At 54.1% G+C, this 26351-nt stretch overlaps 2 protein-coding genes and 2 pseudogenes across 2 annotated transcripts; all 4 read left to right on the plus strand.

The window, feature by feature from the left end:
• The first annotated feature begins 2157 nt into the window (after positions 1–2157).
• LOC149744866 (acetylcholine receptor subunit beta-like) lies at positions 2158–8191 on the plus strand. The gene is made up of 6 exons (XM_089901773.1): positions 2158–2289; positions 2622–2741; positions 3282–3444; positions 6358–6581; positions 7616–7756; positions 8051–8191. The coding sequence occupies exons 1-6, from the start codon at positions 2158–2160 to the stop codon at positions 8189–8191; spliced, it is 921 nt and encodes a 306-aa protein (XP_089757899.1).
• Positions 8192–8959: 768 nt separating this feature from the next.
• Positions 8960–11216, plus strand: LOC149744867 (uncharacterized protein SPEM2-like; annotated as a pseudogene).
• A 752-nt stretch (positions 11217–11968) lies between these two features.
• LOC149744868 (uncharacterized protein SPEM3-like) lies at positions 11969–14814 on the plus strand (annotated as a pseudogene).
• Positions 14815–21978: 7164 nt separating this feature from the next.
• LOC149744869 (fibroblast growth factor 11-like) lies at positions 21979–23725 on the plus strand. The gene is made up of 4 exons (XM_089901775.1): positions 21979–22105; positions 22313–22416; positions 23039–23237; positions 23505–23725. The coding sequence occupies exons 1-4, from the start codon at positions 21979–21981 to the stop codon at positions 23723–23725; spliced, it is 651 nt and encodes a 216-aa protein (XP_089757901.1).
• The last annotated feature ends 2626 nt before the right edge of the window (positions 23726–26351 follow it).

A 26351-nucleotide genomic window follows, 5' to 3' on the forward strand; every position in this document is an offset into this window, starting at 1 on the left:
ATTCCCTCCAGGTCCCCTTTAAAGCTGAGGTCTTTAGGGTAGTGGGTCTAGAATAAAAAAGACAAATGGGACATAGCTTTGACCCCCCTCAAATGAGGAGACACCAATTCAGCAGTAAGTCCCACCCTTCTCCCCTACATGTAAGGCCAAGGAGGCTGAGGGCCTCTTGGTCTCTAGACCTCACACACCCTTCCAGCTTCTAACTGAATAGAACTTGCTTTACCTCATCTGGGTGTTAGGTACCCAAAAAGACTCCTCCCAGGGGACCGGTCTCCACTCCATGCTTTCCCAATTAAAGACGATTCATACAATTGAAGTGTTGTCTGCCATCTGTGGGTAGCAGGTTTTGGCAGTCGTTCGGGGAGGGGTCAAGTCTCAGGGGCGTGGCGGGTAGGCTGGCGGCTGCCCCCCAATAACAGGTGCACATTCCTGGGCGCCTCGTCACATCCCCTGCACTGGCTGTCCTGGCGGCTCACCCAGGCTGACTCACTGAGTGACGCGGGTGTGCTATGACTCCAGGGGCACTGCTGCTGCTGCTGCTGCTGGGGGCTTTGGCGGCTCCGTTCGACCCGATTAAGCCTGGACCTCAAAGGGGCAGTGACAGGGCCAGAAGTCGTGCCCGGGCACCACGGCTTCACTCAGTTTTCTCCTCCAGCTGCCTGCGGCTCAGAGGCGTAGTGCCCACACTGCCAGAAACTTTGCTGCAGCTATGATAGCTCGGTGAGGCCGGTGTGGGAGGTGGGAGACTGTGTCGAGGTCAGCATTGGTCTCAGCCTAGCGCAATTAATCAGCCTGGTGAGGGCGCACGCAGGGAGTTGAGGTGTGGCCCACTAGCCGGCTGGGGGCCCTGGCATTAGGCAGGGTGGAACCCAGGGACAACTTGAGGCGGGGTCTGAGGCGAGGCCAGGCTGGGTGTCTGATGGGCAGTTAGTAGAGATTGGGTCTTAATCAGATTAATGGACAAGCTGCGGTCGTGGCTGCTGGATGGGCCAGGATTGAGCCGGGCAGGATGGTGAACTGGCCTGTTGGCAGATCTCAAAGTGGAGCTGGGGCCGATGGACAGGCCGGAGAGCGGGCCTTGAGGCGGGGTCACAGGCTGGGACAGACCTTGGTGCCGGACAGTTTCAATAAACAACAGCGGGCAGAGATTCACTCCGGCCGGGCCCGGGACTGGTAAATGCACTGGCTGACTGTACGGCTAGCAGGAAGTTTACAAGATAGAGGCGGAACATAAGCCAATGCAGTTTATAGGAGGTGGGCTTTGAACCCAAGTGGGTGCGACTCAGAGAAAGAGCGGAGTTTCTAGGGAGAGTTTACCCACCGAGCCCCTCATTTCTCTACACTGACATCATATCTACCCTTTCAAATTTTCGCTTCTAGAACGAGAAGGATGAGGAGATGAGCCCAAAGGTCTGCTTAGACCTGGTACGGAGAATCCGGCAGGGTGGGAAAGGGCGGGCATCCCGTTGCCTTTACAACTTCCTCGAATGTTCCGGCCGGTAAGATTTTTCTTTTTTCTTTTTTGCATCACGACCTCAGAAAACACATTTATAACTGAAACAGAAGCTTCAGGAAACAATACCTATCTTTACTATGGGAGCTGCATTCCATGCACTTTTCATTCTAAATTATTTTGAACACTGGTTTGGGGCCACTCATTTCATTCCAGACCTATGAAAAGGGTCGTTAACTACAGTTTGAAAACCACTGTTTTACACGCTAGCATGCAACTCCCTCGTTTTTACAGAAAGAAGAAATTGGGGCCCGATGAGAGAGAAGGGGAAATTAGTTGATAGGGTCCCAAAGAGTGCAGGTGGAGTCTTAAACAGAGCCCTGGCCTCCAGAACCACAGACCATGCCTGCGCAGCTCTCCTCCCTTGCATTGCCTCCCCGGGCTTCCTTCGCACATCCCAAGACTCCTTCCAGCCTCCAGCCCCAGACGGCCCCTCAGCCTCTGCTTCCCTAGGAGTGGACTGACTACAGGCTGAGCTGGGACTCTGAGGAGCAAGAGAGCATGGATTCACTCCGTATCACTGCGGAATCCGTGTGGCTACCAGACGTGGTGCTCCTAAACAAGTAAGGATGTTCCCAGAGTCTGGGAGGTGGGGCAGGGCCTCTGGAGGGGCGCGGCCTCCGGAGGGAGGGGCCTGATCCCAGATGAGAAGATTCTTTCCAGGCAGCAACGACGGAAAATTTGACGTTGCTCTGGACATCAACCTCATGGTGTCCTCCGAGGGCTCTGTACGCTGGCAGCCCCCAGGCATCTATCACAGCAGCTGCAGCATCCAGGTTTCACGGCCCCGCCTGGGAAACCCAAGGCTCTCCTAGAAACCCTCACTCAGATATCCCTCCTTCATAATCCACATGACCCTCACGTCTCTCTTACCCTTCTGATTTTCCATTGAGTTTCATCTTCTCTGTCCACTTTCATTGACTTCCAGTCTTCCTCAGTGACCGCCCCCCTCCATTTTCCATGACCTCCCTGCATAACCTTCTTATTCCTCTGTGACTCCACTTCTCTGTGATCTCCCACTGGTGATCCCTGTCTCCCTGTGACCTCCCCAACTCCCCCAGCCCTGACCAGCTCTCTGGCAGCTCTAGTGACTCTCCAATCCATCCAGGTCACCTACTTCCCCTTTGACTGGCAGAACTGCACCATGGTGCTCAGTTCCTATAGCTATGACAGCTCAGAAGTCAGTCTGCAGACCGGCTTGGGTCCCGATGGGCAGGAGTGGCAGGAAGTGCCCATTCATTAAGGCACCTTTATTGGTGAGTGGGCTTGGCTCCCATGTCCATGGGCTTTACGATTTCCAGTTTCTGACAGGCTGATAAATACACTCTCTCAGTGAGTCCCTGTGGGTTTAGCAAGATAGGCATAACTCTCTATATTTTGTGGTTATGGAAATTGAGACTTGCTCAAATTTATTAGAGATGGGTTGTCCAGCCCAGGGACCATAGCTAGCCCCTTATTACATCAGTGCCCACTGCTCTAGGATGTGGCAGAGAAAGCCATATCTGGGAATTCCCTGGCTCTCCAGTGATTAGGACTCCACAGTTTCACTGCTGAGGGCCCGGGTTCAATCCCGCGTTGGGGAACTAAGATCCAACAAGCAGCGCCATGACGCAGTGAGGCAAAAAAAAAAAAAAAAGAAAATAAAGAAAGCCGTATCTGGCACCAACAAAGACAGGTTCCACATCTGTGTCACCTTCTCTTCTCCCCCCACTCCCCCCAAGAGAATGGTCAATGAGAGATTATTCACAAGCCTTCTCCGCTAATCCAGTCTCCAGTGGATCGTAGGGGAGGGGGGGAAAGACAGCGTGAAGAAGTCACCTTGTACCTCATCATTCGCCAGAAGCCTCTCTTTTACCTGGTCAATGTCATTGCCCCATGCATCCTCATCACTCTTCTGGCCATCTTCGTCTTCTACCTGCCACCAGATGCAGGTAAGAGGGGAAGGGGCCCAGCACTCCTTCTTACCAATAGCTCAGGTTCTTGCTCTTCACCCATAATACAGGGAAAGTTTTCCTGCCAACTCAAGCCTTCATGAACTGTGCTTCAGCAATCTCACCCAGGTTTTCCTTTCAGGAAGAGCCTTTGCCTCTGCATCCAGATTTCCCCTTCAACCTCAAGCTCTACCTCCCCTCTGCTGCTCACTTCTCTGCACCCAGTAACTTCTGAACTCTTCCCTTCAGAATTCTAGGATCTCATCCTTGGAACTGCCACTCCTCTGACCAACAAACTCCCAGGCTCAGCTAACGCTTCCTTTCCCTTTCCCCATTCCTGGCATCCTCCCTCCCCCCCTTGTCAAATGCCGCCTACTAGTCCCTTAACCTCCTATGTCCCTTGGAAATAATAGCCAACATTTCTCTGGGAGACAGCACAATATGCTAACAGAGTAACCTTGGGCAAATTCCTTAATCTCTTTGTGTCCTGAAATGGAAATAGGACAGTCATTGTCCCTCCCACATAGGACTATTTTGAGGATTAACTGAGTTAATAGAACTATGCCTGGTACTCTGTAAGCTTTGTGTAAGTGTAGGTATAGTCTTTTCTAATTTGGAGCACTTGCTATAAGATAATACAAATAATGTGTTACATATATTAACTCAGTTCTAATCTTCACAACTCTGTGAGGTAAGTACTGAATTGTCTGCCCGTTTCACAGAGGCTAAGTGTGTTTAAGTAATTCACCTGACATTACACAGAGAGAGGCAGTGTTGCTGTTCCAACCCTGCTTAGTACTAGTCTGATTCAGAGACTGATATCCTAAGCTCTCACATTCAAAACATGCTTTCCTGGGCGTTCCCTGGTAGCCTAGTGGTGAGGATTCTGGGCTTTCACTGCTGTGGCCTGAAAAACAAAACAAAACCAAACAAAACAAACAAAAAACACACGCTTTCCTTCTCTCTGTAATCAAGCCCTCTCTCAGTCTAGGGAAGGAGAGTGATGCATCTCTAGAACACACTTCCACATGTAACTTCTCCTTCTTCCTGGAGCAAGGCAAATCTTGGAACCCAATATTACAGGACTAAAGTAGAACAGACCATAATAGTTACTTATTTCAATACCTTCCATGAAGTTTTCAGTGCCTGTTGTATGCCACAGTAATAACCAGTCACCTGGCATATTCTTATATACTTGGGTTCATTTTTAGATCCTTCGATTTGCTATATAGTTCCTGCTACAGGGGTTGGTCCACTCTCATTTGACAATATCTGTTGAACATCGGTAGTGTGCAAGGCGCTGGGAATACACCAGTGAATAAAAGAGACAAAAATCCCTGCGCTCTTGGAGTTTATATTCTAGTGGGGACACAGTCAGCAAACATAGTAAATAAACCCATTGGATAGTGTATTATTATTTTTTTAATTAATTAATTAATTAATTTAGGCTGCGTTGGGTCTTTGTTGCTGTGCGGGGGATTTCTCCAGTTGTGGTGAACAGGGGCTACTTTCGTTGAAGTGCACGGGCTTCTCACTGCGGTGGCTCCTCTTGTTGTGGAACACAGAATCTAGGTGCATGGGCTTCAGTAGCTGTGGCACGTGGGCTCAGTAGTTGTGGCTGGCGGGCTCTAGAGCACAGGCTCAGTAGTTGTGGCACACGGGCTTAGCTGCCCCGCGGTATGTGAGATCTTCCCAGGCTTCGGCTCGAACCCACGTCCCCTGCATTGGCAGGCGGATTCCTAACCACTGTGCCACCAGGGAATTCCTAGATAGTATATAAGGAGAGGTCAATCCCTAAGAAGGAAAAATGGGAAAAGTGTTTGTGGAGGATGAGAATGGGGCTAGGGGTTGCAATTTATTTATTTATTTAAACAGTTTTATTGAGAATAGTTGATTAACAATGTTGTGTTTCATTCCTGTTGTACAGCAAATCGACTCATTTATAGATATATATATTTTTTCATATGCTTTTCCACTACGGTTTATCACAGGGGTTGCAATATAAAAATAGGATGGTCAGTGAATGCCTCACTAAAAAGGGAATGTTTGATCAATAGTCGAACAGAGACTTGAAGGAAGTGAGAGAATGACCCTGGTAGATATCTGGGGGAAGAAATTAGCAGGAGGAGTTAACAGTGAGTGCAAAAATCTCTGAGGTGGGCGTGTGCCTTGCATATTCCAGAAATAGCCAATGAAGTAATAACTGAATGAAGTAAGCAAGAGAGAAAACAGTATGAGATGTAGTCAGAGAACTAATGGGAAGGCCTTGTAGACTTCAGTATGGACTTTTATGCTAAAGGCGATGGGAAGCCACTGGAGTGTTATGATCTGATTTACATTTTAATGGGGTCAATCTGGCTGCTCTGTTGAGAACAGTCAGCAGCGGGGCAAAGGATGAAGCAAAGAGGAGGCCTTTATAATAACTCAGATCTGAGGTAATGGTGGCTTGTGCCAGGATGGTAGTGGTAGATGTGATAAGTCATCAGTTCCAGGATATATTTTGAAGGTAGAGCCAACAGGGTTTGGTATGGATTGGATATGGGATGAGATAGAGGAGAGCTGAGAATGACTCAAAGGGATTTGGCCGGAGCCACAGGAAAGATCGAGTTGTCATTTGTGAGCTGAGGAAGACTACTGCGAGAGTCGGTGGTGAGGGAATTAAGTTTTGGACATGTGAATTTCGAGATGTCTAGTGGACACCCAAATGGAGAGGTTAAGTAGGCAGGTGGATACAAGTGTGGAATTTAGGGGAATCAGTCCAGGTTGGAGGTATAAATGTAGGAGTTATTTGCATGCAGTTGGCCCTTCCAAAAGCCTGTCCTTGAGTGGGCTGGAAACACGGTCACTGATTATGCCAGGGAGATTGCTTTCTGGCAAAGTCTAATCCTTCCGCCTTCCCCTCTGTCCCCCAAGGAGGGAAGATGGGGCTCTCGACCTTTGCCCTGCTGACCCTTCCTGTGTTCCTGCTGCTGCCGGCAGACAAGGTGCCTGAGACCTCCCTGTCTGTCCCCATGATTATCAAATACCTCATGTTTACCATGGTCCTCATCACCTTCTCAGTCATCCTTAGCGTCGTAGACCTCAACCTGCACCATCGCTCACCCCACACCCAACAAATGCCCCTTTGGGTCCGTCAGGTAAGAAGATCTCCTCTCCAACCTGTGTTAACTCTCAATCCTAGTATTTGGCTTTTTGTCCACGTATCGCTCCTCCCTCCCACCATCCTCAACCTTCCCTTTCACAGACCTGAGTGAGAACTACAACTGCCAGTAGAGTGTCAAAGTGCCAAGGTCTTTGGGTGTTGAAATGTTGCCCAATTAATTTTATCTTCCCATCATTGACGTTGCGTAGATCCCAGACTCTCTTCCTCAATACTGCCCATCGTGGGTCCCAGGGAGCGTTCTAAGGGTTAGGTACTATCAGGGTGGAAGCCCTCAGAACTTTTCTTTCCAGTCAGGATGCCTCCTAACCCACTTAAGAACACTTGGGCTGTGTAGTTGCATTTCATCTGTGGGACACATGCACACATGCGCAGGAATGGGCACGTGCCGTGGGGGTGGTTGGCGGCTTCCCTTCTGGTCTGAGAGCATAAGAGCCCCCTCCAATACGCCTCTTCTTCTACTCTGCAGATCTTATCCACAAACTCCCTCCGTATCTGGGTCTGAAGAGACCCAATCCTTAGAGAGACCAGAAACCAGAGCCACCTCCTATACCTCTCAGGGATTCTCCAGGAAGTGGCTGGGGTCGAGGAACAGGTGTATATTTCATCCGCAAGCCACCAAATGATTTTCTCTTCCCCAAACCCAACAGGTAGTATCTACTCCCCATCGCCCACGTAGAGAGGAGAGGTAGAACTACAGTTCCCAGGAGACTGTGCGGAGGCAGGTGTCCTAAGCTCCGGGAGGATGTCGTGGTTGAGCATCATGGGACTTGTAGTATCCCTTCTGTTGCCCACTTTGCAAGGAGGTGGGAACTAAAGCATAAGGGAATAGGAGGAATTGCTGAAGGCTAGAGAGGTCGCCGCTCTCGGAGAGAACCTGAAGGGCACTCTCGCGTTTTGAAACCTGGATGGGCGTTCGAGGAGGGAGTTGGGGCGGGGCCTAGTGCACCGGCTCAGGCCGTCTTTGTGCCCTGGTCTTGGCCACACAGACTCGCCTCTTCTAGGTTGCAGCCTGAACTGCCTGCCCCGGACCTGTGGCGATTTACCGATGGTCCACACCGGGCTGTGGGCCTGCCTCCCGAGCTACGGGAGGTCGTTTCCTCAGTCAGCTACATCGCTCAACAGCTGCAGGAACAGGAGGACCACGACGCAGTGAGTCCAAAGAGGGTGGGCCAAGGCAAGGCCTGGGTGGCCTTGGCTCCACCCACAAACGTAGGCTCCGCCCCCAGCACTCGATTTGATTTCTGATTGGAAGTTTGCCTCACTTGGTCCCACCCCCTGGTTTCCCGCTTGTTCTTTAGTCAACCGCAGTTTCTCTCTCTGCTATTCTGTGGGCCCGCCCTTGTCTCAAACCGGGGTAGGAGCACCTGGGTGCCGTACAGGGCCTTGGGGCCGCCTGCGCTGGGAGTCTGGAGCTCAGGAACAGTTTCCTCTTCCTACCCCCAGCTGAAGGAGGACTGGCAGTTTGTGGCCATGGTGGTGGACCGCCTCTTCCTGTGGACCTTCATCATCTTCACGAGCGTCGGGACCCTCATCATCTTTCAGGACGCCACGTACCACTTGCCCCCTCCCGACCCCTTTCCTTGAGGACGAGAGGGCCGAGACCGAGGTCCTTGGCCAGTTGAATTGAGAGTTTGGTAGGACTCTCAAGTCCTATCCCTTTCTGCATCTTAACTCCTTCACTAGGAGTCCAATCCTCTCATCATTTCGTATCTAGGGAGGAAGCCCAAGTGGGACTGGGCAGATGGGGGCCTTGGGCCCACCTGAAATGCACTATCCACTTATTTACTCTTTGGCTTCTTGAAGAAGCTCCATTGGATATTCACATCTAGGTTGGCAATGAATGGAACAAAGAACAAGAACTAGATTGTAAGCCTTCTGAGGGCAGGAACTATGTCTGTTCACTGTAATATCCTCAGCACCTAGCAGAGATCCTAACCTATACAGCCGGTACCTCTGGTTGAATGAACAGGGACTTGTTTTTTTCTGTAAGGAAATACACTAAGTAACAGTGTTTATGTTTGCATGTTGGGACCAGTGGTCGTTTTTTCTTTGTTTTCACCTTTCTGTAGTTTATTGTATTTTGTAATATGTAATATCTTTAGGATAAAAAAAAGGTTATTTCTAAAAGGATGCATTTGTAATGAGGCTAAAAAAGCACACTGTAAAAACCTCAAGTTCCAGCTTTGGTGCTCAAACATTGGACAAGCTACTATACTGCCCTGTGCCTCAGTTTCCCCATCTGTAAAATACAGCTAATAATAGTATCTGCTCCTTAGTGTGAGGATCATATGAGAAGATGAGAACAGAAGCATTATACAGTATACATTAGACGTTACAAACTGGTGTGTTTTGTTTGGCCCATGTTGTTGTCCAGCAGAATTTAAAGTTTGAATTGGTTTGCTACTTCTGAAATGTGGATATTTCACAGAGAAATTTGGCTTTCTGGCTTCTTTTGAAACTTTTTAAGAAGTACAGGCTAGTTCGAAGAATCCCAACAGGCTACATAAGCTGCCATAATGTCTCGAACAATGAAATGGAGGAAATCCTTTATGCATGATTCAGTCCCTATGAAGACTGTCTCTCATCTGTAGCAACCATGCTTGCAAATCAAGTTAAGCAAGGCCCCATGGAGACAGAAGGACAGACTGAACTCTGGGAACTAGGCTCCATGTAACGGGAGCCGAGGGCAGAGATGGCCACATAAAGGGCCAGCTGAATGGATGAAAGATTGGCCACCACGGCATTGTGACTCCCTGCAACGTGTCTCATTATGACCATGCTCCCTCACCTGTTGGTGGGTGTCTGCAGGTCCTGGCATGAGTGCACTGTGGGTCAGGGCCGGTGGTGGGGGGTGGCGGCCCACGACCCAGGTGGCCCTAGGACCCCCCCACCATGGAGAACGGGCTCTGGTATGACAACCTGGGGTGCTGCCATCAATACCAAGAAACTACCCAGAATGCGGAGGACTTCCTACTCCTGCTGCTGGGCCTTGTTGTTCTTTTCAGCATTGGGATCAGCATGGCAACTACGGTCAGTGATGGTTGGGGACCACCAGAAGGGGTGAAGAGGGCTGAGGGTGGGAACCAGCTGCAGCCTGCACCTCCATCTGCAGGTACGGTCTTGGCTGGGACGGGGGGTGTGGGTAGAGAGCCTGGACCTCATTTTCACCCACCCCACCCCACCCCACCCCAGGTATGGCATGGGCTCCAGAATGCCTTAGAGAAGACCATCTATTGGATTAATCAGAAAAGTAAGTACGGAAGACAGGTAGGGAGCACTACAACCCTGCTACTCCCAGGGCCCTAGAAACCCAGGCCCCCAGGTTCCCAACCCTGAACTCTTCAGACAGTTGCCCTGCCCTCACAGACTCTTGCCTCCACCAGATGAAAACTCACAGGTTTGTGAAAGTTCCCCCAAACATCCTCCAGCCAAGGCCCAAGACGTCCACATCCACTGCACCCTGGACCCTGTGGAAGTGAAGATGTCCCAGCCCACTTGCTACTCCCTGTCCTCCTAGCATCATCTCCGCAACCTTAGCCGCAGCTGCAGCCGCCACCCCTGCAGACACCAGTGGAGGCCGAAGAACTGCAGACAATTCCCCTACAGCTGCTCAGGCTTCCGTAGGCCACATCGCAGCCACGAGATGTCACAGTTGTGACCGGTGACCTCCTTTGATCGGGAGGACCCGGACTTCTACCTGGAGGAGGAGGAGGATCTTTCCTTCCCACAACACAAGTGCCCGTGGGGGTGCTGGAGGGGGCTCTACCTGCAGATGGGCCTGCCTTCCAACATGGGCCTCTGGGGCTGTGAGGGTGGGATCCTGGCCAGCCTGCCACTACCCTGTCTCTACCAGTTGCCCGAGCTGTGCCATATGGCCAAGTGTGTGGAGGCCAAGTCCGAGCTAAGGCTTCAGTCCTTCGGGGCCCCCTGCTCACCATCCCATATCTGGGGCAATGTGGAGGCTGACCAGTGGACCTCATCTCCACCACCTCCCCGACGGCTGCCCCCTAAACCCTCGTGGACCCCTGGGGGGCACAGCACTTACCCCTCAAGTGGTCAGCTCCCGTATGACTCCTGGGATCAGCGGCGGCCTGGTCTGGAGGGCTCTGAGACTCCATCCGTTCTGGTGCCTCGGGGCTCCACACCGGCCCATGGACGGAACCTCCACAGCTGTGCTAACAGCCAACCCAACCGCAGGCTGCACCTCTAAACGGGACACTTGACCTGCTCCCGGGATACCCACGAGGTTTGGCGCCGGGCGGCCGAATGGGCCGAGAATCTGCCTGTGCGCACCCCTCTGGCCCCCTCCTCCTCCCTCACGGTGCTGGCCGAGGCCTCGTACCAGCGGGCCCCAGCTCCCAGCTCAGTGCTCTTCCTCCGCCCCTCCCAGCCCCTGCCTGACGTCCAGGCTACCGAGCACCCTCCACCCCCACCCACCTTCATGCCACTCAGGAGGAACCCGCGGGGCATTGCCAACTACCAGGTGCATGACAGCCTGGAGCTGAAGCGGCAAGTGCAGGAGAGCCAAGCGTGGGACAACTCGCTGTTACCTTCCACCTCGGCCTCGAGGCCCTCACTTCATGGATGCCAGACTGGGTAAATGAACTGACCAGTAGCAAATGGGGCCGGGGCGGGAGTGGGGGCAGCAGGGCATGGAGAGAGGAATAAGGTGTGCCAGAGTCCAGGAAACCCTGGTGGTCGGTGGCCTGGAAGTACCAGTCCTTCTACCAGCCTGGGTCCCTGCCCTTGGCTTCCTGCCATAAGAAGCCAGTGTCCCCTTCTTGGCCTGAGGGTCCCCTTGGTTTAGTGGCCACAGTCCTGCCAGCAGGCCCCTCTTGGTCCTATACCATGCACTAAGTAGGTCTGCAGCTGCAGACTCCAAACCACTGGTCTCTGGGCACCTCCTCTGTGTCTCAGCTGTCCCTGTCCCCAAAGAGCCTCGTACAAGAAGCTGCTTCCAAACTGGGGGGTTCCACATCTGGGCAGGTCCAGCTCCACGCCAAGTGAAGGGCATGAAGAAGGCTGAGGCTCTGGACTCCAGCCAGGCCTTGCACAGGGCTCTGAGGCCAAGGTCTTCCTAGTCTCAGGAGGGGCCATAGATGGAATGTGTCATTTGAACAAGTGAGTCAGCGGGTGGTGAACGAATGATTGACAGCTCGAGGGCAGGTGTGCCGGCCTACGGGCCCTGTTTGACTGTCCAGCCTCAGCTTACCTCACCCTGGTTACCAGGGAATGCCACTCTGGTTACCAGGGAGTCACCCTCCCTCACTGTGACCTCACTACCTGCCCCATTATGACCCAGCCTCTCTCCCAGTTAAAAGTGGAGGGCAGGGGCCCCAGGCAGTCCTGGGAGCCCTGGCCATGGGTGAGCGAACCTACTATGGAGCCGAGCCGTTCCCTGGCCCCATCCCCAGGAAATGCCAGGAGCAAGAAGACTCAGTTCTTCTGCTCCTGGTCAGCTTGATCTTCCTCATCGCGGGGATCCACGTGGTGACTATGGTAAGGGCAGGATCTGGGCAGCGGGGTTGGGGGAGCCCTGGGGCCTTGAAGGGGCTGAGGTGGGAGGTCTGCTGGGATGTGGCCGCACAAGGGTTGGATTTCAGGGCTCACCCTGCTCCCGGCCTCCCCCCTCCCCTTCTTTCCTCAGCTCTGGAGGCATCTGAAGAGATTCTTGCAGGCACTTTTCAATCATTTTTCCCCAAAGGTGAGTGGGCGCCAGCGTGAGCTCAGGGGATGTGGGCCTGTCCCCTTTCTTCTATCCCTGCCTTGATTCTCAGCCCCTCAGGAACCCAGGACCTGACCCATCTCGCCTTTCCCCGCAGACAAGCAAGCCAGCGGTGTAGGCAGCCATCGCATGCGCGGGCGCTGCTCCGTGGATCCCAAGAACCTGTGCTCAAGGGTTTCTTCCCACTTCCGCCATCGCCCACGCTTCCTGCACGGGCACACAAAGCACCTTGACTCCTGGAAAGCAGACAAAAAAGATGAGAAGGCTTCTAAGTGCTGCTGGATGCCGCCTCAGTGTGGACGGGCTGGGGCTTCCACGGAGGCTCCACGGAGACTGTGGAAGGAGCGGGTAGTGGGAACTGGGAAGGCCCCTCCTGTCACAGCCTTAAAGTCCCAAGCCACCTTTTACTCCAGGTAAGAGACATCTTCCAAGCTCCGTAGGATGAGCAAGGTGGACGTGGTTCCACTCCACCTGCCCCAAGAGAGCAAGACTAAGACCCCACACTCTGACACAGCTCAGGCCCCAGCCCGGGCCCAGACCCGCCACCCAATTCAGGCCACTGCGCATGCACCTGCTAAGGCGCAGACCTTCTCCTCAGCCCTCCCCACTGAGCACCCCCACCCCGTCAGAGACCTGCTCCCGAGACCACGCCCATGAGCACACTTCCGCCTGGGCCCAGGCCTTCTCCCTAGTGCACCCCACTGGGAACACTCCTGTCAACGCCCACACCTTCTTCTCCACCTACCAGTCTGAGCACGCCCCACCTCAGTCCCAGATTTGCTCCACGTTCCACCCCCCTGCGCACACCAGCCCGCAGGCCCAGACCCCCTCCCCAGCCCTCAGCCCTGAGCACAGCCCTGCCCAGGTCCATGGCCCTGAGCATACCTCAGCCCATACACCAGCCCGGGCCCAAGCCCAGGCCCCCACACGTGCCTCAGCCCAGTCCCTGGGCCACACTTCTGTCTGCACCCTGACCCATGCTCATCTGACCTATACCCATGCCAGCACTCTGGTCCCTTCCCCACCTTCTGCCCATGCTACTACTCCTGCCCTAGCCCCTACACCGGCCCCTGTCCCGATCTCTGCCACAACTTCTGTCCCAGCGCTGGTCATGGACCTGAGGACCACTCCAGTCCCTTCCACCACCCCTACCCACATCCTAGATACTATTCTCTCTACCATGTCTGCCTTCAGCCAAGGCCTCTCCTCCGTCCGTGTGGTCTGTGATGCCCGCAGGGTAAAGCAGAACTTATTCCATGTGTGTCCGCCTCAGAACTCTGGGTTTTCCAGAAAGGACTTGGGTACCCTCTCCAGGCCCCAAGAGGGGTATGGTCTGGTGAGCTCTGGTACAGCTGAACAAACACTCAAGCAATGTAGTGGGGACAGTGCTAAGCCCTCCACAGCATCCATACTGGGTTACCTGGAGTTGGGGAATATGGAATGGAAGATCTCAAATGATGCCAAAGACAAATTTGTACAGTCCAAGACCTTCCCTTACTGCAGCTTCCTTCCTTGCAGATCTGAGAAGAGAAACACGGACCCCCAGACTCCAGTCTACCCCAGATTCCCGTACTCCAAGGATGCTGTACCTTCTCAACCTTGCTTCCATTCTCCAAACAGTGCCCAGAACTCACCATGCAACATGCCTCCACCATGCACTCTTTATCTACCGCTTGTTTCTCCCAGATCCTGGGTCCTTCATCAACACAGCAAGCACCAGAAGCCCTCCACCTTATTACAACCCCCCACCTTTCCCCCAACCTCCAAGTCTTCTCAGTCTGTCCTCTCTTCCCAGGGCCCCATCCCTCCCCAGTTATCCACTACTTCCCATATCCCAAGCCAGGCCCAACCCCCTGAACTTCATGAGAGCCTAGGCCTCAACCAAGGCTCTGTCCTCCCAAGGACCCCAGGCCCTTCCAAAGTCTGCAGCATTTCCAGAAACCCAGGCCTTACCACAAACCCAGGCATCCACAACAGTCCAGGCCTTATCCAAGACCCAGGCCTCCCCAAGAACACAGGCCTTGCTCAAGATCCAGGCCGCCACAAGCATCCTGCCTCCCATAAGGGTCCAGCCCTTACTCAATACTCTGGCTTATCCCAGAAATCAGGCCTCCATTATAACTCATGCCTTATCCCAAATCCTGGCCTCCACAAGGATGCAGGGCAGCAGATACCATGGACTTTTATTCCACCCAGTCAGAACTCCTGGTCTCCCAAGGCTCAGGTGGCCTTCAATGACCTGCTAACCTTCTCAGAGGTACCTGTGCTGATTGTGCTGCAATCACCCTCCCGGCGAGTAGGCAGCCAAGAACAGGTGTACCACCCCATGGATAGAGTTCCTCCAGCCTGCCAGAGTTATCGCCAGATGTCTATGCCTCCCAAAACCAGCTGGAAGCCCTACTGTCCTGGGTCAGGCACCCGGCTCGGGCATGTAGTCTTTGACGCTCGCCAGAGACAGTTCAGAGCAGGCAGGGACAAGTGAGAAGCTCTGTCTCCCAGGCGCCTTCACCGAGAGACATCCAACAACTCACCGGAGACCATCAAGGAGTGGGGATACCAGTGTGTGATGAGCAACTTAGCAAAAGAGGGGACAGATATGCATGAGGAATAAAGAGACAAGAGAAGTGTTCTGTGGTTGTTTGAGGACATCCACCCCAGCCCCATCCCACAGGGCCTGATGAGGACCTAAGCTATCCCTGCTTTCCCTCCATCGCTGTCTCGCTGAATCTGTCATCCCCAAGGCCCTAGAGCTTCATTGTCAATTACAGTAGCCACTAGGCAAATGCCTATAGAATGTAAATTAGTTAAAATTAAGGAAAATTAATTCTGTTAAAAATTAAGTGAAAAATTCTCTTCCTCAGGGAACGGAATTTCCCTGGCATCCAATTCTGTTCCCTGGCGGTCCAGGTGTTGGGACCTGGCGCTTTCACTGCTGTGGCTGGGGTTCCATCTCTTGTCGGGGAACTCAGACCCCGCAAGCTTCATGGTTTGGCCAAAAAAATAAAATTCTCTTCCTCAGTGCCATGACCTTTTAAGTGCTCAGTAGGCACATGGAGCCAGCGGCTACTCTATTGGATGGCACAGGTTTAGAACATTTCCATCATCATGGAAAATGCTATTGGAGAGCAGTGCTTTAGAGTTTAGAGCAATTTTCCTTTCCCTGTCACCCACCTCCAGCATCTTAAAGCTCCCCCAGAGCCCAGAGAACTTAGCTCTTTTTAGGGTGGCTCAGAAGCCACCCTCTGGGGAGGAGGTAAGATGTGGGGGTGGACAGCCAATGCCTGATTTCCCCAGACTGTGAGAAAGAGCCCAGGCTTCAGTTTTCCTCATCTGGTCTCTTGGGTCACGACCAGATGTATGGAAACTTGCCTCCCTCGTTCTGGGCTGTGTTTAGGGCCCTTGGTTACTGACCGAGAAGACCTCTCTTTGTCAGTGACTAGGAAAACTTGTGTTTTAGGCTGCCCAACTTGAGCCCTGGATTGTGAGGGTCCCCTCCTTCATAGGCCTCTAAATTTTTCAAGGTGTCTCCACTTAATTTTCTTGCCCATGGACTTAGGCCTAGTTCACTGTGGTGACAGACCCCTGGGAAAAAAGCATGTAAGAATTGCTGGTCCAGTATGCATTGTTCTAATCTCTGAGCGTGTCTCTGGTGTCCTATCTTTCTGTCCTATCATTCTGGCTCCTAGTTTTAGCCTGGACGTAAGCTGTGTCCATGAGAGCACTGGTCGCTGAAAGCCATTTCCTTCCCCTGATAAGTTTTCATTGCCCTGCCCTAGCCCAGCTGGTGTTTCCTCTGGACTTGATTTTCAGTCCTGATAACTCTTCTGTATACACACATAAGCTGTGAGATTCCAAAGTGTTTTCCCTGCCACCACTTGTTTGACTGAGGTCGGCAACACTAACATGTCCCTTCCCTGAGTCAGATGTCCAGCCCTGGATCACTACATGCACACTATCGGTGTGTTCTTGTCTAACGTTACCACCACCGATTCCAAGGAGATATGTCCCAGCTGGAGAGCCCATTTCCAACAGCTCTCTGGCTGAGCTCTGACCTTGGACAAGTCATGTGCAACCTTTCTAGGCTTGCGGTCTCATCTCTAAAGTGAAGTTACAATTGCATGCAAGAACCATTCTAGATTTAAATGACCAGGGCTCCTCTACTCCCAAGTGAGATATAGAGTCCCTTATTTCTCCGCATGCCCTAGAGTATGTCCCTCATTATGGTTTCCTATTCAGATCCATCCTATTAGGCCTGTGTTCTAACCCCAAGGAGTGTTCGTGTGGTTCACCTGGCCTTGTAAAGACACAGAATAGTTTATCATAAAGACACAGAATAGCGTATCTCCATAGAAACTACAACTTCCATCAGGCACTACTTCAACGGAACAGGGAAGGATGTGGGGGCGTGGCCCAACGCCCTGGTAGCTTTGAAGACAAACTACAACTCCCAGGATAGCCGCGAGATCTCTGCAGAGCGAAAGGAGTGACTGAACTCTGACTGGAGGCCGGGCTGGTCCGGAACCACCCTGACAGTCTCCAGAAAGTGGCGTGGTTATAATTTAGGGGTGTGGCCTTACAGGCAGCAGGAAGTAGTTACCTGTTCAATCTTCCTATCCATTCTCTTCCCAGCCTTTGTAGCTAACCTAAGAGGGAAGGTGCAAACCACTAGCCTCTTCTGAAAAGAGGTAAGGGGGACGTAGACAAGGTGCAGCAAAGGAGGTTACTGCATTCGTTAGGAGGGCCCAAACAGTTACTTTCTACCTGCTGAGTCAGGTGAACCGTTCCATGGGAGTGGGGACTAGCATATGAGAAAAGGGCAAGGACGGAGGAGGTATTTATTTGTTCTCTTTCAAGACTAAATTCAGGGCCCTTCATCTGCAGACCCATTGGTGGACTGTGTATTGGGAACCCTCTTGGCCTCTGGAAGAGAAAAGAACTGGGGTCAGTTTTCTGCAGCAAAAGGTACGGCCCGTCTTGGCTTCCTCCCGTCTGTGTATTTCAGGGTGCCCCGCGCATGGTCCACGCAGCCCGCAACGCGGGTGTCACCACCATCCTCCTGGTTACGCCCGGGCCACCGCGCTGCCTCCTGCTTTTCGACTTGATCCCCGTGGTGTCCATGGCCGGCTGGCCCCAGGGGGCTCAGAGCCACTCGTGTGCTGGCCCGCTGGCCTCAGAGTCGTCTTCCTTCTTCCTGGTGCCCGGCGGCGGCGGGAGCGGCACAGAGCAGCCGGATGCCTCCGGTTGGCAGCTTTGCTTCACCCGCCAAGAGCTGGCGCTCAAGACTCGCATACCCATACCCCTGTTGCAAGCGCACGCGGCGGACCAGGCGCTGCTGCGCCCTCTGGTGGCCAGGACTAGGGTCGCGGCGCCCTACCTCCTGTGGACGTTGCTCTACTGGGCCTGTGAGCGGCTGCCTGTGCTCTATCTGGCGGGAGCCTAGAATGCCAGCGCCTGGTGCCTAGGGCTGCTGGATGAGCTGGGCCAGTTGCTCAAGGCTGGGGCGCTGCCCCACTATTTTCTGAGTGGCCAAAAGTTCCGTGTGGGGGAGGGCGCAGCTTCGCTGCTCAGGCCATTGGCCCTGCCTTGCAGGGACCCTTCCTGCGCCCTGCACCCCTCTGTGCAAGAGGTCAAGGCTGCAGGCAAGGGGGGTGGATTAGACGACGTGGGAGGCAGGGTCAGTTAAAGATGCTGTTCCTACTAACCTGGAAGGTGCTTCTGTTGGCCAGCGGGATGTCGAGGGGACTGCTTTCCCCTCACCGGGGAGACAGGCTGAGCACTTTGGGCCCAAAGAGCCCATTCTAGAAGGACTCCTCGCCGGTTCCTCTGCTTCTTCCTACCCTCTTCCCACCACATCCCTGGCACAGATCATTCCATTCTGGCCTCTCCACTTTCCAAATCTGTGGCCAGCACCCCTCCCACTCTGGTGCAGCCTCTGGCATCCATCTCCCTCCAGTTCTTATGGTCTTTTCTCTTAGGAGTCAATCGGGATGCGGGTAATATATTTGCTGAAAAAACGTGTAAAGTAGAAAGGTATGGAGACCAGGGACTGACAAACTTGTCTCACAAAAAGCAGAGACATTAAGGAGGACGGATTTCACCCCAGGATAGACCTCACCACCACTGCTATCTCTTCAGTTATTCCCGCCACCTTCCTCATCCAGTTCTGTCCTCCATCCTGGGCAGTAGTGTCCCTTTCTCCATTCTCGGGGCATCTGCCATTCCATCTATCTAAGCCCAACCTCTCCCACCTTCCAGAGTTCCATTCAGCGGAGTTTCCTCCTTGTCCCTCCTCCTCTGAATCCCGAGACATGCGAGATATGCGGCTTTGCCTGGGCTCCTCCTGTCCCTAAGACCGTCTCCACTCCCTGCCTCCAAGGAACCCCGGGGTTCTGCCGGCCCAGCCTCACCTCCCCCTCTTTCCTGGTATCTCAGCCCCCTGCCCCACCCCCGGACCGGCTCTCCGAGGAGGGGGGAGAGGCTGTCGCTGCCACCGCCTCAGCTTCCCACAGCGGCTACCTCTGCCGCCGCTGCCGTCACTCGGTTTGGTCCAGCCGTCAGGCCCAGTGCTCACTTCGCCAGATGAGGGCGCTCTGCGGAGGCACCCTCACTCCTTCCTGGGTTCTGGGACGCCTAGCCAGGCGTGGGGGGAAGCTCCCCTTGCGGGTTACAGGGAGAGTGGAACCTGGAACCGGAGCCAGCGCCAGCCGTGCCCGGATCGAAAAGACCAGACAGGTTGAGGGGCGTCGGGGAAGGAAGAGGGGGCGCTATAGGCAGTCCCAGGGAGGACAAGGAAACCCTGTCACAGAAAGCTCTGATGCGCTCTGACTTATAGTGGGTCTGTTCACATTTGGGGACCTGTGACAACGTGGGTGCGCTCCTCTCTCGAGGGCTTGCTGGATTGGACGGCGTGGGATCTAAAGAGCACCAGCTGTCCCTGAGGAAATTAGGGGTTGCCAGAAAAAAATAAAAAAGCCAAAAACCTATGCTCCTTATTCCGAGGTGACACAGGGCCCTCCAGACAACCACCTGGTGTAACCACTAGGAAGGGCGGATTTGGAGGTGACTTCAAAAGGAGTGGATGGTAACAAGGTGAGGAAAGGGGCTCAGCAGCTGGAATGCTGTGCCACTAGAAATGGGGGTGACTTGGTAAAAAGCAGTATCGTCCAGAGACATGGTCTGGGAACCTCTTCTTGCTGATTGGTGACCGTGTGGATATTTCAAGCCATAGTTTTTGGGGATTTCAGTGAAAAACAGTGGGGGATTCTTCACTTCGAGGGTGGCAAAAGAAAAGACACCAAGGTTGGGTTCTCCCTAGACACTGGCAGCACCCCAGCACGGGTGGGGTGAGCTAATATCCCCAAAGCTAAGGACCCACACCCTTAAAATTACAAGAGTGGCTTTGGCAGTAGTGCAGGGCCCTGAAATAGGGTGGAAAGGTGCCTGGGGATATTGGAACCACATCCTGGAAAATTTGAGGGTCTTGGCTTTGGGATAGTGTTAGTGGGGGACAGGGACATTGCAGATCAGAGAAGGGGGAGATTTCTGTGGGGAGCAAAGGTCGAGGGTTGAGTCAACTGAGAGGTACATAGGCTGCTGGGTCTGACGAAGCTACCACGAGGCCCAAGGGTGGGAGCTGGTGCCCGGGATGAGGTCGTCTAGGGCTTATCCTCAGGTTCCGTGGGTGAGGCGGCGAGTCGGACCGGAGAGTGAAGAGCATGTGCTGGTGAGCTAGCTGGTTTCTCCTGGGTGGCCCAACGTGCTCTGGGAGCCTGCCGGGTTTGGGGTGCCTCCCCCTAGGGCACCATGCCGGCACTGGCCAGCAGCCTGATCTGGCAGAAGCGGGAGGTCCACCAGCCCGGGGGCAGCCGGCCCGTGTTGGCGCAGTGGCGCGTGTGTCGCCGCAGCACCAAGTCCCTTTGCCAGAAGCAGCTCCTCATCCTGCTGTCCAAGGTGCGACTGTGCGGGGGGGCGGCCCGCGTGACTGGACCGCTGCCCATGTGGGTGCCTGGGGAGGGGTCTCTGGGCCGTCAGCCTCTCCGCCTGGGATGTTGAGGCCAGGGACTCGGAAAAGCAGTGCCCGACTGACGGGGACTCCCCGAAAGTGAAAGGAGGTGGGCCTGGATCACAAACTCTTGGCCAGACGATGCCTCAGTTTCCCTTGTCTCATGCCCATAACTCCGAGTCTCCTCGCTTTCGAGGACAAGGGGAAGGCTTGAGCGGCTAAGCCTGGTGCCCCGAATCCTGGAAGCTCCCGCTCGCCACGCCCTCCCAACACAGGAGTCTCCACCCCCACCACCCTCTGCCTATGTGCCGTCTCTCACGATTCTTTCAATGCCCAGTGGAGGGGGCTGAGGAATCCAGACGCCTGGGTCACCCCGAGGGTTTCTGCGGCTCCGGTAGCCCCGTCCCTGTCCCGGTTCTCCCGCTCCTCCGAGCCTTGGATCCATTCCTCCTCGTCTAGCTTGCCTGGCTCGGTACCAATCTCCCCAGCTCTCCCCTGGGTGTCCTTGCAACTACCTCGCCAGTCCTTCCCTCTGTGCACCCCCTCCCGTGACCTGCACTTCAAGAAGGGAGCTGTGCAATCCCCCACGACCGACTACACAGCTGAGAAATCGGGCCCCACGGGCTCAGGAGACCCTCTGCCACGAGGAATTCAGACACACTACACGGCTGGATGCCCGCACGAAAACTGGTGGTCGTACCATCTACGAGTGGGTCCCAGGATCTTGGCCGCAAGAGCCAGGTGAGGAGAGTGGTGAGGGTTAGCCTGTGGTCCCCGTCCAGGTGTGACAGGCGGGAAGTCCCTCTGGCCTCGCTCCCATCTGCTTTCAGCTCCCCTAGGGGGAGACCCCCCACCACCCCATTGACATCCTCCTACCCCTACCGCCGGCACTCCGCTGTGGTACGGTCAGCAGCCCACCCTTTGTGTGGGACCGAGCCCCCACGTGTGTCAGCCAGCCTCACCAGCTCCCTGGCCCCCTCCCACATTTCCTTGGTTTGGTACTGAATACCCCCCATCCCAGGCGGCTTACCTGGCTGAAGGGGAGAGGCTGAGCCTCAGGGAGGGCTGGCCCCCTGTGAGCCAGCAGACTGACAGACACACAGACAGACAGACAGACAGGTGGGTGAGTTTCAGACAGGCCGGGGCTGGGCCAAGGCGAGGACCACACAAAGCGAGCTGCAGCTGCAGCAGCAGGTGCTGAGTCAGCGTCAGGCCCAGTCCCAACCCCACTCCTGAGGGGGCGCCCCTACCCTGGGGTCACCTTAATGCCCCCCACATTCGCAAACACACTGCCCTTTCAGCAGCTCTGCCTGTCTCCCTTTGTCCTCTGCGTTTCCATGTATCTCTCCCCTTCCTCTTCCTTCTTCTCCCTTCCCCCCATTCTGGTTGAGCTGTAGAGTAGGAATTAAGCCTTTAAATAAGTTTCAATCAATTAAACTGAAAGCTGGTTAGAGGAAGCAGAAGGGACCCACACCCCAGCTTCCTCTGGAGTCAAAGAGAGGTGGGAGAGAGCTTGCTTAGAGCGTCAGGGAGTTTGGGCACTGGGACCCTTTTCCTTCCCTCCATCCTCCTTTCTTTTCTCTCCTCTCATCCCGCCAAGTGTAGCAATGTTTCTGGGAAAAGAGATGTCACGTTCCAAGATGAATGTCTCTCTCTCAAGAGCCTCAGCTCAAAGGCATGATCACCAAACTGTTCTGCCGCCAGGGTTTCTACCTCCAGGTGAATCCCGATGGGAGCATCCAGGACACCCCAGACTACACCAGCTCTTTCAGTGAGAGGGGAATCCAGCTGCTGGGTGGGAAGGGGGAGTGCAGGCCTAGGGGATGACAGTCCTATTGTGGCTTCAGGTTCTGTTGTTTTCAGTCTGGCTCTTTGACCCCGCAAAGAAGAAGTAGAACTGGGACCAGAATTGAGGGCGGGGGGTCTCAGATGAGGATTGGAGGCTTGGGATACTGCTATCCCTTCTCTCCACCCCCAGCCCACTTCAACCTGATCGCTGTGGAGCTTCGTGTAGTCACCATCCAGAGTGTCAAGCTGGGTCACTACGTGGTCATGAACGCTGAGGGGCTGCACTACAGCTCGGTGAGACAAGGGGACAGAGTGGCCTGGAGTCAGGGGACTCCCCTAGGTACAGCCTTCCCAGCTACAGATATTTTGCAGCTCATGGATTCCTTTCCCTCCATCTCTTGCCGACACCCTCTCCTCACTGCCTGCTCGAAAGCACCTCCTCTAGCGTCCCTCCAATCCCTTCTCCTCCAGTAGCCTCCTAAATACTCCCAGGCTCTTTGAATGTCCAACTCTTACAACCTTTTTGGACCCCTGTGTCTTCTCCAACCTCCTCTAGACCTCATTATTACTCACTTCCCCAGAGTCATTCAGGATGCTGGGGAAGGATTCAGGAACTCCTCCAAGCAGAAATTCCCTCCAGGTACCCTGGATGGTGAGAGGTTGGGAGTAGAGCAGAGAGAAGTTATCTTCTTATCCCAGGCCCCCAGAAGTCTAGTTCCCGGCCCTCGGGGGGCCACCAGACTCTTCCTCATGCTCCCTTTCTCCCAGTTCCTGTGTGGACTCAGAAGTTGGCTCTCCCAGTCTCAAACGTATGGATGATATCCTGCCTTGTTCTTCCCAGGGCTCCCTTCTGTTCAGTGATGTGTCTTTTTGTCCTTCTGTCTGTGTGTGCCTTTCTGGGTCTTTGTCTCCTCAGCCTCATTTCACAGCTGACTGTCGCTTTAAGGGGTGCATCTTTAAGAATTCCTCTGTCCTGTACGCCTCTGCTCTCTATGGCCAGCGTCGTTCTGGCCGGGCCTGGTACATGGGCCTGGACAAGGAGGGCCGAGTCATGAAGGGAAATCGAGTCAAGAAGACCAAGGCAGCTGCCCAGTTTTTGCCCAAGCTCATGGAGGGTGAGTATGGACCCCCAGGGAAGAAGTGGACCACATGGGACGGTATTGACCTTGACATGGACATTTAGGGACACACAGCTAAGGGCCTATAAGTGTTGTAAGAGGACACATGCTATGACAGGTCAAGCCAGGAAGGCTTTGGCCTTTGGAGGTTTGGGAAGCTCTCCTTCTGTGGGTTCCCAGAGGAGGAGTGTAGGGGAAGGGAGCCCTTTCAGAGCTCTCTTGGTGCCTAACTCTCCTTCCTGCTCCTCTCTCTCCCCTTCACAGTGGCTGTGTACTGGGAGCCTTCTCTCCACAGTGTCCCTGAGACCTCCCCTTCCAGTCAACCTGCCCCCTGCCATGTAGTCCCCGGACTGGAGGCTCCCTGCCCTCATCACCACCAGAGCCTCCCTCCCAGCCCTGTTTCTGGCCCTGCTGTCACCCCTGCTGCCACACTCCTGTCCTTAGCAGCCACGTCCCTCCAGGTGCTCTACCCTGAGGGAGACTAGGGGCCGGCCATGACTTCCGGGGCTGCTGAGATCCTTAGATCCTTGGGCCCGTGAAAGGGTTCAGAGAGGAGGAAGTCTGACAATGGTCCTGGCTGATCACTTCTTTCCTTCCACACTCACACCCTACAAAGCCTTTTCCCGACATGGCGCCGGTGTTCCAAAACTGCCAAAACCAGGGCGTAAATCTTCCCTACTGCAGGCTCAGCCACGTCCTGGAGCCCTTTGCCCTCTTCATGGCCACCAAGCCATAGACTTATCGGTCCACTGCAGCTCAGGATTAATTTCCTTCTTTCGCTACTCCACCTTTTGCGTTGTTCCTGACAGGTTCTGGAACACCAAACACCCCAGGCAGGGCCATTTCTGCACCCAGGGTCTGTGCTGGAACACAGCTATGCTGCCAGGCTCTGTTCTGGATCCATCAGGCTTCTGTCCTTCACCCAGATGGACCCCTGGTTTCCATCTAGAGAGAGGCTGGATTTGGGCCCTGTCCAGCTGTTGGTCTTGGCCTGAATTGGGCCAGTCTCAAATCACCACACGTTTTAACTTTCTTACCCCAGAGACACCCAGTTCCAGAGCATGGTGCTCTAGACACATACGGAGCCATACTTCCTTCTGAATCTCAGCTCTAGGACATAGACCCCGACACTCAGCACTTCCCTCTAGGATGGAACTAGAGCCTATATAGGCATGTTATTGGTCTAGAGTAAGAGTTCTAGATCCACGCTCCCACCTTCTCTCATGATACCTCTTAAGCAAGAGCTCTGCTAAGGACCCAGCTCTGATTCACAAAGAACTAAGCTCTTCATGGATCCTCCAGAACTTCTTGTTTTCCCTAGACAATTTTCCAAAAATCTTATTCTTCCTATTGAATGCTAAACTTATATTTTACATGCATTTTCTAGCTCCTGCAACTCAGCTGGGGCCCTTCCAGGGAACAGAGGCTGAGGAATGACAGGGGAGTTTTCTAAGGAATCACTGGCTCATAGAAGGGCAGCTAGGATGGGAAAGTGGGCAGGACCAGGGCATGACTAGAACTGTGCCTGAGTTGGGGGGACATGAACACTTGGCTACCTCAGCAGGAATTCCTTCCAGGTCCCCTTTAAAGCTGAGGTCTTTAGGGTAGTGGGTCTAGAATAAAAAAGACAAATGGGACATAGCTTTGACCCCCCTCAAATGAGGAGACACCAATTCAGCAATAAGTCCCACCCTTCTCCCCTACATGTCAGGCCAAGGAGGGTGAGGGCCTCTTGGTCTCTAGACCTCATACACCCTTCCAGCTTCTAACTGAATAGAACTTGCTTTACCTCAGCTGGGTGTTAGGTACCCAAAAAGACTGTGCTCCCAGGGGACCAGTCTCCACTCCATGCTTTCTCAATTAAAGACGATTCATACAATTGAAGTGTTGTCTGCCATCTGTGGGTAGCAGGTTTTGGCAGTCGTTCAGGGAGGAGTCAAGTCTCAGGGGCGTTGCGGGTAGGCTGGCGGCTGCCCCCCAATGACAGGTGCACATTCCTGGGCGCCTCATCACATCCCCTGCACTGGCTGTCCTGGCGGCTCACCCAGGCTGACTCACTGAACGACGCGGGTGTGCTATGACTCCAGGGGCACTGCTGCTGCTGTTCCTGCTGCTGCTGGGGGCTTTGGCGGCTCCGTTCGACCCGATTAAGCCTGGACCTCAAAGGGGCAGTGACAGGGCCAGAGGTTGTGCCCGGGCACCACGGCTTCACTCAGTTTTCTCCTCCAGGCGCCTGCGGCTCAGAGGCGTAATGCCCACACTGCCAGAAACTTTGCTGCAGCTATGATAGCTCAGTGAGGCCGGTGTGGGAGGTGGGAGACTGTGTTAAGGTCAGCATTGGTCTCAGCCTAGCGCAATTAATCAGCCTGGTGAGGGCGCACGCAGGGAGTTGAAGTCTGGCCCACTAGCCAGCTGGGGGCCCTGGCATTAGGCAGGGTGGAACCCAGGGACAACTTGAGGCGGGGTCCGAGGCGAGGCCAGGCAGGGTGTCTGATGGGCAGTTAGTAGATGGGTCTTAATCAGATTAATGGACAAGCTGCGGTCGTGGCTGCTGGATGGGCCAGGATTGAGCCGGGCAGGATGGTGAACTGGCCTGTTGGCAGATCTCAAAGTGGAACAGGGGCCGATGGACAGGCCGGAGAGCGGGCCTTGAGGCGGGGTCACAGGCTGGGACAGACCTTGGTGCCGGACAGGTTCAATAAACAACAGCGGGCAGAGATTCACTCCGGCCGGGCCCGGGACTGGTAAATGCACTGGCTGACTGTACGGCCAGCAGGAAATTTACGAGATAGAGGCGGAACTTAAGCCAACGCAGTTTATAGGAGGTGGGCTTTGAACCCAAGTGGGTGCGACTCAGAGAAAGAGGGGAGTTTCTAGAGAGAGTTTACCCACCGAGCCCCTCATTTCTCTACACTGACATCATATCTACCCTTTAAAATTTTCGCTTCTAGAACAAGAAGGATGAGGTGATGAGCCCAAAGGTCTGCTTAGACCTGGTACGGAGAATCCAGCAGGGTGGGAAAGGGCGGGCATCCCGTTGCCTTTACAACTTCCTCGAATGTTCCAGCCGGTAAGATTTTTCTTTTTTCTTTTTTGCATCACGACCTCAGA

This window comes from Delphinapterus leucas, chromosome 19, assembly GCF_059928025.1.
Source record: "Delphinapterus leucas isolate spDelLeu-1000000601 "Yukka" chromosome 19, BTC_Dleu_Yukka2, whole genome shotgun sequence".
NCBI lineage: Eukaryota > Metazoa > Chordata > Mammalia > Artiodactyla > Monodontidae > Delphinapterus > Delphinapterus leucas.